General features: G+C 42.5%; 1 protein-coding gene across 1 annotated transcript in view; it reads left to right on the top strand.

The window, feature by feature from the left end:
• The window catches only part of LOC129695907 (adhesion G-protein coupled receptor V1-like), a 491,758-nt gene that overhangs the window by 39,210 nt on the left and 439,351 nt on the right, over nucleotides 1-13,197 (top strand). The window contains exons 9-11 of the mRNA XM_055633356.1: nucleotides 183-512; nucleotides 4,017-4,193; nucleotides 6,755-6,975. Coding sequence (XP_055489331.1) covers nucleotides 183-512; nucleotides 4,017-4,193; nucleotides 6,755-6,975 — 728 coding nt within the window. The remainder of the gene's footprint in view (nucleotides 1-182; nucleotides 513-4,016; nucleotides 4,194-6,754; nucleotides 6,976-13,197) is intronic.

Below are 13,197 nucleotides of genomic sequence, written 5' to 3'. Positions count from 1 at the left end.
TTTCCACTAGTTCACTTTAAATCCAGTGAACAAAATAATATATACCTTTATGTTCTGTAATGCCTATGAGATAGTTGGAGTAATTGTGTGATTGCTTTAATATCCATTCAATATGTTAGATTGTTAGGGTATTATCATGTATGAGAATAAAGCTATTTATGTTTTTTTTTCTTCATGTTTAGATTATATTTTATATTCAAGACAGTGATGATGTTTATGGCTTAATTGGCTTCCATTCTATGGAGGGACAAGAAATTGAAAGTAGCCCAACCGGGCGGTTTCTGTCCTTGAGTTTTGGCAGGCACAATGGTACAGTTGGGGTTGTGCAGCTGAACTACACTGTGCTGTATATCCCTGCTGGTGACGTGGATCTTTCCAATGCAAAGGATGATATCCTCAATGTTTCCAGCAAAAACAGTGTCATCTTCATGCCAGGACAGTCACAGATAAGCATCAAGTTGCCAATAAGAAATGATGCCTTCCTTCAAAATGGAGCGAGCTTTCTTGTGCAAGTAAGTTGGTACAAAACAGAGTTTTGCAACCATTTAAAAAATAAAATAAAATGGGTGATTTGTGAACCAGCATTTAAACCTGATTTTAACCATGGTGGTAATAATGATGAACTTATTCATTCAAAGTTTATTGGCCAATTATTCACATACAAGGAACTACATTGAAGAATCATGAATAATTAGTGTGTTTTGGGAAGAGTACCTCTCTCATTTTTAGTTTTTGTTGTCATTATTTGGTTCTAAGTTCCTGTTAGTAGACAATTGGCTGGCCAACGTTTATGTTGGGGGTCGTGGTTTACTGGGAGTTATGAGATGTCAGAGAACTGATGTTCTCTAGAAGAGATAGAACTCATCGGGCCAATGGCAACACCTTGCTTGTTGCCTTGTTGAATGACAATGGTAGGGTTAGTAAAAGACAATGTACACATTGAGTATGGTGCAGGTTAGGATGGATATGTGGAATGGAAATAGACAATATAAAATAGGTGCAGGAGTAGGCCATTCGGCCCTTCGAGCCAGCACCGCTATTCAATGTGATCATGGCTGATCATCCCCAATCAGTAGCCCGTTCCTGCCTTCTCCCCATATCCCCTGACTCCGCTATCTTTAAGAGCCCTATCTAGCTCTCTCTTGAAAGTATCCAGAGAACCGGCCTCCACCGCCCCCTGAGGCAGAGAATTCCACAGGCGTGGCTGTGGAATCCATTAGAATTCATTTGCTAATTTGAAAATTTTGCTCGGGACATTTATGTCTAATGTCATTCATGTATATCTTAAAAATAATATTAGTGGTCCAGCATTGACCCCCTGTGGACACTGTGATCCACCTTAAGGGCCTGCCCCACTTTCACGACCTAATTCACGACCTCTGCCGAGTTTGCCCTTGACTCGTACTCGCAGCATGATCGTCACGAGGCCGTAGGAGGTTGTAAGAGATCGTGGGTAGGTGGTAGCTGGTCGTGATGCTAGTCGTACGTACTCGTGGCATTAAGTAGGCTGGGGCGTTTTTTCTAGCCTGATGGAAAAAGGTCCATGAGTAAAAAGGTGTGAATTAGTTTGTGAAGGTGGGACAGGCCCTTAATATCATTCTGAAAGAAATGACACTTTCCCACTCCTCTCTGCTACCTGTCATTGATCAATTTCCAGTTCATGCCACCACTGACCTTTTTGAATCCATTGGGTCTCAGTTTTGGTAACTAATCTATCATCTGGAACTTCATCAAAGTTGGCCAGGAGGAGAAATAAAGGTGAGTGTTAAGGGGAGAACAACAAATAGGGAAGTTTGAGTTTGGAAGCTGTTCAAATACAATTAACTTCAGGGTGTTCTTTTGGGTCTGAGATAGAATACAACAGCATTGAATTGAATTGAATTTCCTTTATTGTCATTCAGACCTTTCAGTCTGAACGAAATGTCGTGCCTGCAGTCATACATACAACAATACAATAATAGACAACAGAACAGACAGTAAACACAAATTAACATCCACCACAGTGAGTCCACCAAGCACCTCCTCACTGTGATGGAGGCAAAAATCTTAGGGCTGCAGTCTCTTCCCTCCTCTTCTCCCTCTGCGCTGAGGCGATACCCCACTGGGCGATGGTAAATCAGTTCCGCGGCTCACCGAGCTCCGTGAATGGGCCGGTTCTAACACAGTGGCCCGGGGTGGTCGAAGCTGCCGCCCTCCAGTCCAGCGGACGCAGCTGTTGACGACGTCGTCGACTGGCCCGCGGCCGAACCCCGGACTCAGGCCGCCGTTGGAACGCCGTCTCAGCCACCGGAGCACCGTTCCAGCCACGAGCCGGGTTGCCCTCACGTGAGCGTCTCAGCCCCGTGCCAGGCCGCCCTCACGGAAGCGGCGTTACCCTAGAGCTGGGCCAACCAGACGGGAGCGCCGTTCCACCCTCGAGCTGGGCCACCCAGATGGGAGCGCCGTTACCCTCTAGCTGGGCCGCCCTCACAGGAGCGCCGTTTTCCCTCGGGCTGGGCTGCCCTCACGGGAGTGGGCCCAGGGCGAGTCCTGACTGGCTGCCTCCGGAGCCTCGAGGTCGCCAGCTTCGCCATTAGGCCTCAGCGCAGACAGAGGCAGAGAAGGGGGATATGACAAAAAAGTCACATTCCCCCGAAGGGAGAGACAGCAAGCCCCGTTTCAACCCCCCCACCCCCCCCACACATAAACACAACCTGAAAAACCAAAAACTTAGCTAGACAAAACGAAAAAAAACAACACAAAAAAGTAAAAACAAACCGACTGCAGGCGAGCCGCAGCCATTCACCAGCGCCGCCACTTCCGGATCTTATGGCTACAAAAGGACATATTGTGGATGTAGACCCTCTTGCCTCTTTTTAATCAGTTTTGATTTCCTGAGGACCAGAAATCCTAGGAATTAAAATGAAGTAACTGTCTGCTTCCTTCAGAAATGTTACTGCCCATCCTACCTCAAAAATGAATTGTCTTTCCCTCTTCTGTTAAAACCAAAAGCATGAGGGTGAGCTTTAGATTAGGTTTATGTTTTCACTTTCCCAACACCATCATCTTGGAGTGAGGAGTGGCTGTGGAATTAAATTAGCCCTCCATGTGATTTCATTTTTGTGGATTTACTAATGTTATCGAAACTTATTCAATTTGGAGCGACATCTTTAATAGCAGTAGATGAATTGCTTATATTAATAAAAATATGGTTTACAAACCGGGTGTAATATACCACCAGGTGGCGCTTCGATGGCAGTCTGTCTGTTCTTTTCGTTATTTTGTGTTATTTTTAGCGTGTGAAAAAGTATGTGTTAGTGTTCACTGGTTTGTTTTATGTGAGGGGTGGGCAGGGGGCTCGGGGGAAACTCTTTCAATCTCTTACCTTGCCGGAGATGCGATTGTTTTCCGGATCATATCTCCGTTCACTCTGCGGCCTAACATCGTGGAGCTGGAGGGCCTTGCTCGGGACTGACTTTGAGCCCCACCGTGGGGCGTGGACTTACCATTGGAGCTGATTCCTTGCCTGGGATCGACACTCCAACCGCGGCCTGCGGACTTTAACATCAAGGAGCTCGCAGTCTCAGGGAGACCGAGTCGGGAAGCTCCAAACCCGCACTACAAAACCCGGGGTAGATCGCCCGGCGTGGAGGTGCTGAGATTCCCTCCCGATGCAGGAGCTTGATCGCCCTGACGAGGAAGCCTGCCTCCGGCTACAGGATTAAGATCGTCCCGTCAACGGAAAGTTAGAGACCCCCGACCGCTGGAGGCCAAAGAAGAGAGAGATTGAACTTTTTTTTGCCTTCCATCACATGTTGAGGAGCCACTGCGGTAGATGTTTATGTTAAAATGTATTTTGTGTGTTCTGTTGCTTTTTATTGGTATGACTGTATGGTAAATGAAATTCCTCGTATGTTGCAAAACATACTTGGCTAAAAAAGTATGATTGATTATGATTATTATGAAAAGTGTTGTCTCCTTGGAAAGGTGTTTGTGCTTGACATTTAACACTGACAAGTTTCTGTTCATTCTTTCAGCTGGACACAGTGGAGCTGATAAACATCCTTCCTCTTGTTCCATCAGTGAGCCCCAGGCTTGCTGATTTGCTAATGGTCTCACTAATAATTACACCCCAGTTGGCAAATGGAGAAGTTGGATTTACCAGCAATGAAACACTTCTTGTTCATGAACCAGAAAACGCCTCTGATAGTCAGGTATGTAACACGATGTATGGAGTGCGCCTACAAATGGCAAATATCTACTGATTCTGTCTGCCCATCTTCCATTTGCGAATTAGCCAAAAGCAATGTATTGCGCTCTCATAGCATCTTGTGAAGGGTGGCACAGAACTACCTCTGCACAACACAAGAGATCCAGGTTCAAGTGCTGACCTTGGATGCTGTCAATGTGGAATGTGCAGCTCTGTAGATTTCCTTCCAGTGCCCTTGTTTCCTCCCACATGGCTACATCTGTATCCACTGTAGACTACTTAATGAGGATTTCCTCAATTGCGTTGAATGGCAGGAGAATCGGCGTGGGAGAAGTCGATGGGGATATGAGAGGAAAAATTAGATTTGTGTGGATAAGTACTTGATAATTAGTACAGATATCCCAGGGAGCCACGCATGTTTCTGTGCTCTGTAACTCTCTACTATGCCACCATAAAGGGCCTGTCCCACCAGCATGCGATTGCATGTGTCTAGCGCGACCAAACGTGGTGGCTTGAGGCGTACGGCCTCGCGGGGCTGGTCCCACTTCCAAGCGCGGAGACGTCTGGAGTTGTGCGGGGCTGGTCCCGACATCATACTCACCAATCAGCTGGGCAGGAGGCGGGCCGACTGAATTTGGACTTCGCACGGCGTCGGGCAGTTACGTCATTGTGCAATGGCACGCCAGGCGGTGACGTCATTGCGCAACGCCACGCGCTAAGCGTACGCCATCAAGACGCTGCGTACGAAGTTGAGACGCTGCGTACGGCGTTGAGAAGCTGCGTACGCCCGTCGAGGCGCTGTGTACGGCCTCATGCAGCTGCGGGCTGACAGGCCGTTGCTGCGCGGAATTTTTGGACAGTGTCAGTTTTTCGGAGCCTCGCGCGATGACGGGACCAGCCCCGCACAACTCCATGTGGGACCGGCCCCGCGAGGCCGTATGGCTCAAGCGACCACGTTAGGTCGCGCTTGCCGCATGCTGGTGGGACAGGCCCTTAAGGCATATAATTTCCTGTGGGTAGATGAGACAAGTTAGATAATGCACACTAATTTGGTTAAGAACTGGTGTGGGAAATTTCTCTTTCATGGACTTGTTTCCAATCAACTAAATCTCCTTTAGTTGATTGGAAGCATGCAGACAATATATTGAATAGAAGGGCATTAAAAATTGGCAAATGGGAAGGTGTGAGGGCATGTACTTCAGTAAAAGGAATCTAAAGGCAGAGTATTATTTAAATGGAGAGAGATTGTAGATGCATGTAATAGATGTTGTAATACATGATGTTATTGTGAATGAATCTCAAAGTTGACTGGTGGGTGCAAGCTGTTAGAAAGGCAAATTGGCCTTTATTGCAAAAGTGTTGGTGTTTAGAAATGAGAAGCTTGGTGAGGCTACACCTGCAGTACTAATCACAGTTTCAGTTCCTTTATTTAAGCTGGGATTTAAAAGACTTGGAGGCAGTCTAAAAGAGTTACACCAGACTAATTCACAATAGGTTTGCCACTTGTGAACATCTAAAGAAAATGGATCTGTAGTTTTTGGAGTATGGAAGAATGAAGGGCAATTTCCTGAACCATATCGTATCCTAACTGGGCTTTACAGGATAGATATGTTTCCAGGTGGGAGAACAAGGTGACATCTATAAAGGGATGGTCATTTAATATTGATATGGGCAGGGACAATTTCTTGGAGAGACTGGCGATGTAATTCTGTAGCCAAGCGGAGGCTGGATAATAAAAGAGGGGGCCGATTAATTTGTTTGGAAATTCAAGGAATTGAGGCAATGGAGAACTGGCATGAATGAGATGGTGAGGCATGATCATTTGAACGGGAAAAAAGCTCACACTTAAATTCTGGAAAAATGCGCCTATACCAACAATAAAAATGTGGATATCAAATATGTCTGAAACACTACATCTGGATGAGATGAGATTCCTCTCAGCAGGCAAACCAGACCACTTCCAAAAGACGTGGTCTACGTTTTTGAAATTATTACAAGCATAAGGTGCAATAGTAATTAAATAAATAAATAAATAAATAAATAAATCAAAGGTTCCAGGATCTGGTAATAAAAAACAAAACAACAAAAACAGACTTGGTTGGTAGTCCCCTTTCTGCGGAGTTTAATGTTATAATAGAGCGATTGTTCCTAATTTCTTTTTCCTTCTTTTCTAGGGTCTTCTTTCTTTCTTTACTTCCTTCTCTAACTTCTTTTCTAAGGGGCTTTCTTTTCTCAACACTCTCCTGCACCTTCACGACTCTTGCACACTTTCCTTACTTCCTTTACTCCTATCTTTTTCTCAAAGCTCAAAAAATGAAGCGGTACAAAAAATGTATTAAGACATATGTGTTGTGTAGTATTGTAATTTACCGTACTTCTAATAAAAATTAAATTAAAAAAAAACCCATGATCATTTGAATGCGGGAAGGCACGAGAGGCCAGATGGCCGACTCTTATTATTATTTGCTGGTTACATGATAAATATTAATTTTTTTTTGTTATTGTGAAGCACGGGCGCAGTCTGCAAAGTTGTTATTCTTTAACTGTTGTGAAACATGTTTTCAGATCTATATTGCTTTGCAACGCGATGGAACTGATGGCTCTGCCGAGGTGTTCTGGCATTTAGAGCCTGCAGGGGTTAATCATAACAGAAACAGCGATGACCTCAGCCCAATGAATGGTTCTGTTAAATTTCTGTCTGGCCAAAGCAATGCAACAATCAACATCACAGTAAAATCGGACGACCTGCCCGAAATAAATGAGACTTGGATTATCTCTTTAGACCGGTAGGTGTTTTTTTTTTTTTTTTGCTCCTATTTTTAAAGAATGAGCCTTTGTTAATTTGCAAAATAAATAATATTTATTAACAGTGCATCCTTGATTCAGTGAAGTTGAATTTCATCCACGCTTTGGAAAATGTAATCTAGATCAATATTTCTGTCTGAGTGCTGAGGGAATTGCTCGGACAAAAATATATTCTTGGATTAGATCTTAAACTGAAGCAGCTTTTGCATTTCTGATGGGTGTAAAGGATCACAATTTGAAGAACAGGGGAGTTCTCCCTTTGCTCCGGTTTGACATTGTTCTTAACCACCTTCAATAAATGTACACAAACCACCAAGTGCTGGAAAAATCCCAGCTACACTAAACCCACTTGCCTGTGTTGGGTCCATATCCCTTCAAACCTGTCCTATCCATGTACATAGACATAGAAAATAGGTGCAGGAGTAGGCCATTCGGCCCTTCGAGCCTGCACCGCCATTCAATATGATCATGGCTGATCATCCAACTCAGTATCCTGTACCTGCCTTCTCTCCATACCCCCTGATCCCTTTAGCCACAAGGGCCACATCTAACTCCCTCTTAAATATAGCCAATGAACTGGCCTCAACTACCTTCTGTGGCAGAGAATTCCACAGATTCACCACTCTCTGTGTGAAAAATGTTTTTCTCATCTCGGTCCTAAAAGATTTCCCCCTTATCCTTAAACTGTGACCCCTTGTCCTGGACTTCCCCAACATCGGGAACAATCTTCCTGCATCTAGCCTGTCCAACCCCTTAAGAATTTTGTAAGTTTCTATAAGATCCCCTCTCAGTCTCCTAAATTCTAGAGAGTATAAACCAAGTCTATCCAGTCTTTCTTCATAAGACAGTCCTGACATCCCAGGAATCAGTCTGGTGAACCGTCTCTGCACTCCCTCTAAAGGGAAAGAAGATCCAGTAACTTGAAAGCCCGGGAATCCAAACTGAAGATCATTTTCCCCCCCACTACTATCATACTCCTGATTCAATCACCTCTTTCACATCCCCTTCCCTGAACTACTGGCATGTACTCTTGCTCTTAATACTACCTCATTTACATATTCATTATTATAGTTTAATAGTTTTTGCACTACCTCATGTTGTGCGCCAATTTTACATTCTGCAGTTCTGCACCCCTTGCGTTTATTGTTGCATTTACTAACTGTTATTTGATTATGGCATAATCCAAAAGTATAACAGTTAATTTACTCTGAATGTGAACATTGTTATTTGCTATTTGCTCAAATATTGCATCAGGTCCATTAGTCTCATGCCTGCAAAGTAATCATAGTCCTATTTACATTGCCAATATTTTATACCACTTGGTGCAGTGTCTTTGATTTGTTGAAGGTCAGTTGACTATACAATTTGATACATTTGACAGTGCCGAACCAGCCAAATGAAACTTAGTAAAGTTACTTTTACATTGGCTCTGTTTAATTCAAAATCTGGGAATTATCTAGAGTATTTTCATTCCTAAATCAACGCTTTGACCTCGGTGATGGTAGATATTTTATTCTCACCTACCTGGTATTCCAATCCCTTTAAACAGAGGACTATAAAACCTTTCTTGTAGGAGACAGCACACCTACATTTGATGATGCCATGGGGAAATTAGGAAGTACCTGCTCATACTTCTTCAGTATTCAATACCCCTTTGTTGTATTCACCGAATGAGTAAAATGTATAAAATTCTAGATTTTGCCTGATGTCTTTGAGACCAAGTCTGGTGAGGAAGTTACCAACTTTCTATGGGTGCATGTTCAAGTATTAAACTTTGCAGTTTCTCACTATTCACTTTCAGAAAGTAGGCATGCAACTGAGAATGTTTAGCATAAAATATTAGGATACGATTTGCTAATGTGGTTTCCAGTGGATAGTTTTTCAATGATCAAATTGGCCCATTAATTTTTGCACAGCACATTATGTACACCACCCATGTGACTGTAAAGCTTTGTATCATATAGAAATGAAAAGTCTCTAATGCTCAAAATATTAAGGTAAGTTGACACTGCTGACTATTTACTTGCTGATGCTGCAAAAATTGCTGAATTTAACACAAAAGCACTGATTTTTTTTTTTGAAGAGTGAAGGACCTCAAAGTTCCATTCCCTTTTATAATTTGCTACAAAATGCCAAAAATTCCCTTTATGTTCACGTTTTAGGAGTAGAATCGGGCCATTCGGCCCATCAAGTCTACTCCGCCATTCAATCGTGGCTGATCGCTGCCTCCTAATCCCATTTTCCTGCCTTCTCCCCATACCCCGTTCTAAACAAGAATTTGTCTATCTCTGCCTGAAAAATAACCAATGTTGGTCTCCACAGCCCCCTGTGGCAATGAGCTCCACAGATTAACTACCCTCTGACTAAAGCAGTTCCTCCTCACCTCTTCTAACAGAGCACCCTTTAATTCTGAGACTGTGATCGCTGGTCCTGGACCCTCCCGCCAGTGGAAACATCCTTTCCACATCCACTATAACTATGCCTTTCATTATTTTGTAAGTTTCAATGAGGTCCTCCCTGAACCTTCTTAACTCCAGCGAGTAGAGGCCCAGTGCTGTCAAATGCTCATCATCTGCTAACCTGCTCATTCCTGGAATCATTCTTGTGAACCTCCTCTGGATGCTCTCCAGAGCCAGCACATCCTTCCTCAGATATGGGGCCCAATATAGTAAATTTTCATTGTACTGCTTGTTCTATTATAGTTATAGCAGTTACAACCTCCTCTCTAACTGCTCCCCCTCTGTGATTTCCCCCTTCCCTCCAACTCCACGATCACATCCTAACCCAGACCCGATACCACAGCCACGTTTGCTTCCTCAGATTGACTTCTCCAATTTCCAGTTGCCCTTGCTGTCTCAGCTCTACCTCAACCCTCGGGCTCCTCCTCTTACTATCTCCTTTCTTCTCCCCCCCCCCCTCCCCCCACCCTACATCAGTCTGAAGAAGGGTTTCGGCCCGAAACGTCGCCTATTTCCTTCGCTCCATAGAAGCTGCTGCATCCCGCTGAGTTTCTCCAGCACTTTTGTCGACCAATAAAATTACGATCTTCATTTGCACAACAGAGGACTGCTAATCCCAATTAATTGTAATTAACACTATTCCAACGCTGTTGCTTGTGCAAGCAGCAGTTTTGCTGCCGGCATTAGTGTTGTGTGCCACTGAAAGAGTCACTTTCATCAGATGCCTCGTGTACATTCTGTAGTAGCAATATAAAAACAGCTTAAGGCTGCTTGTGGAAAATAGGCAGTCATTTGTTTTATGTCTTAAATACCCACTGGTGTCTCAAAGATCTGAAACACATTTTTAAAGCACTTTTACTTCCATCATCTAAATTGTTATGAGTTGATTTAAAGGCAACTGACTAATTGCTGAAGAATAATAAAAACATATATGTTGCTCAACACAGGTACCCAAACTCAGCTTTTTGATTTTAATTCAGGCAACAGTTCCCTTTGTACATTGTTCAAATTTACTGGTCCAAACACATTTATTTGTTGGTTCAATTGATGGCCTGATTATGAGCAAGACCGAGTTCAGTTTATTGTCCCATTTACTGAGGGACAGTGAAAAGCTCCATTGGTAATGGTGATGAGAAAAGTCGGGGAAAATTAAAGAAAGGTTTCAAGACTTCATACTCTTTCTACTTCCTTTCTCCCTGCCCCCCAATCACCACTTTAGTCAGCAAACTATTTTGAGGCAAACTGCCTCTTGATGATTTGTCAACACCTTAATTAATTCTTTAATAATAATCCAGTTGTTACAAAGAAATAATGAGTAAACCAGTCATATTCATTTCAAGTGCCAGTATGGCTTGAGTACCCAGCATTTTTCTAGGTGCACCACATCACACCTGAGGTTTTTATTGCATATTTATATTGACTGATATAAAAGGATATCAACCCTTATGCAGGATAAATAATCTCTTCACATTGAAAGAAATGTCACCAAATGGTTCTTGATTTTCCTGGATGCTTGCAATAGTGACATATAGTACGAATATGAATTAAAAAATGAATATATGAACAATGTTCTTTCTAAATCTCTGAAATTATAGTTACCTAGTTACCTAGCTGCTCTAGTTTGCTTGTTTAATGTGTGCAACTTTTACCAACAATCCTCATCCATCTGGAGCAGTTGGGAACATATCTTGACATGCCTATTAGCTATGGGGATGCACTTGTTCAGTGGTAATACCAAATGCTTTGAAAATGTCAGAAAGCAAATAACATTATCATAATGTTCATGCTATGCCATGTTATAGGAGAAAATTCCTTTAAAAAAAAAAATCTTCTAAAATGTGTGGTGTTTAAAAAAAATACTTATGATATCAACTGCTCTGTCTCTGCAGGGTAGAGACAGAAAGATTTGTTGTATATTTTGGGTAAGTACAGTGAGTTGTGTTGTTCAGATGAGTTGTGTTCAGATTTTGCTCAAAACTTTGGGTCTCATTTAAGTGTTTCATAAATATTATATTGCAACACTATTGGTTTGCATGTAGCATGATTCATTTCAAGGAAGCATTTGGTTATTGTTACCTTAAGATGTAAGGTGGCTGATCGGAATAACTAGGTTGCTTCCTATTTTTATTTGATTGTTCAACTACTTCTTAACAAATTTAAATAAAAATAATGTCACTTGGATTTTATAGAAGCTCTTATGCTTTGAACAATTTTATTTCAAGTAACCTCCTTTGCATTGCCCATTTGCATTATACAAACAAATAGTTTATTAGAAATATTCAAAATGAATACCACATTTTCTTCTGCTATACAGGCCAGTTAAAATAACCTTGCAAAGAACCAGGAGACATAATGTGTTGATGTACCAGTTTTGGCAACTGCAAAGGGGAATATGTGATTGGGCAAAGATCATGCACATAGAGTGTGATGTAAGAAAACGTGCAATTTTTCATTTTGGCAAGAAACATAAAGAGCCAAGTTATCTAACTGGAAGGTGCACAAAAAAGCTGGAGAAACTCAGCGGGTGCAGCAGCATCTATGGAGCGAAGGAAATAGGCAACGTTTCGGGCAGAAACCCTTCTGAACCCTATTTCCTTCGCTCCATAGATGCCGCTGCACCCGCTGAGTTTCTCCAGCTTTTTTGTGTACCTTCGATTTTCCAGCATCTGCAGTTCCTTCTTAAACAAGTTATCTCACTGATGTGAGTTTGCCAAACTCTGATGTAGAGGATAGATGTAGAGATGTAGAGTAGAAACTGAGTGTATGATCCACTAGTTACTAATATGTGGATACAGCAAGCAACTAGGAATGTTAAAGGAATGTTGCTCATTAGTGCCATTAGATAAAATATATATAGGGTGTCAAGCTTCAGTTATACCTGCTTCATATTTCATAATGGTGTTGAAGGAGGTCATTTGCCCAACTGAATCTATGCTGGCTCTTCTTATCCCCAACTGCTGCCCCCATTCTTTCATAATTTGCTGTCATCAATTATATTAACATCACCATATCTTTGTGATGTGGAAGGAATCCAGAGCAGCGAGGGATATCCACATGATCACAGGGAGAATGTGTAAATATTGTATAGAATAAAACACGTGTGTCTGGAATTATACCACCAGCAATACTACTGTGTAGGAAAGAACTGCAGATGCTGGTTTAAGTCGAAGGTAGACACAAAATGCTGGAGTAACTCAATGGGACAGGCAGCATCTCTGGAGAGAAGGGATGGGTGACGTTTCGGGACGAGACCCTTCTTCAGTCTAAAGAAGGGTCTCAACCTGAAAAGTCACCCATTCCTTCTCTACAGCAATACCACTGTGCTGCCCATTCTTCTTAATGGTCTGCTCCTTCACTCAATTTGTAGAATCTATGGTGACTAACCACAACAAAATGTGTGGAACACAAATTCTTCCATGGATGGGGTGGGAAGTGGTTGATGGGGTGGGTAAGCTGGTGAATAGTTTATCCAGCAATGTATTGCAGATATATCCAGCAATGATATTTCCAAAGAAATTCTCTGTGCTCCCAATGCAGAGACTGGAGGTTCTAAAAAAAAAAACCCTCTTTTGCTCCTTCTCTACTTTGAATGGCAATGGACCAGGAATTCTTAAAGGTTTGTGGAGATGTTACATTTGATCAAGAAAGCTTTGAACATACTCGTGAGTCTTTTCCTCAGTTGGCTAGTAATCTCCTCCTGGAGCACAGGGTGGAATGTCTGTTTTGGAACTGTTATCGGACCTG

The sequence above is a fragment of the Leucoraja erinacea genome, chromosome 3 (genome assembly GCF_028641065.1).
Source record: "Leucoraja erinacea ecotype New England chromosome 3, Leri_hhj_1, whole genome shotgun sequence".
Lineage (NCBI taxonomy): Eukaryota > Metazoa > Chordata > Chondrichthyes > Rajiformes > Rajidae > Leucoraja > Leucoraja erinaceus.
Note: the sequence above shows the minus strand (reverse complement) of the source record. Positions and strands in the feature narration are given on the sequence as shown.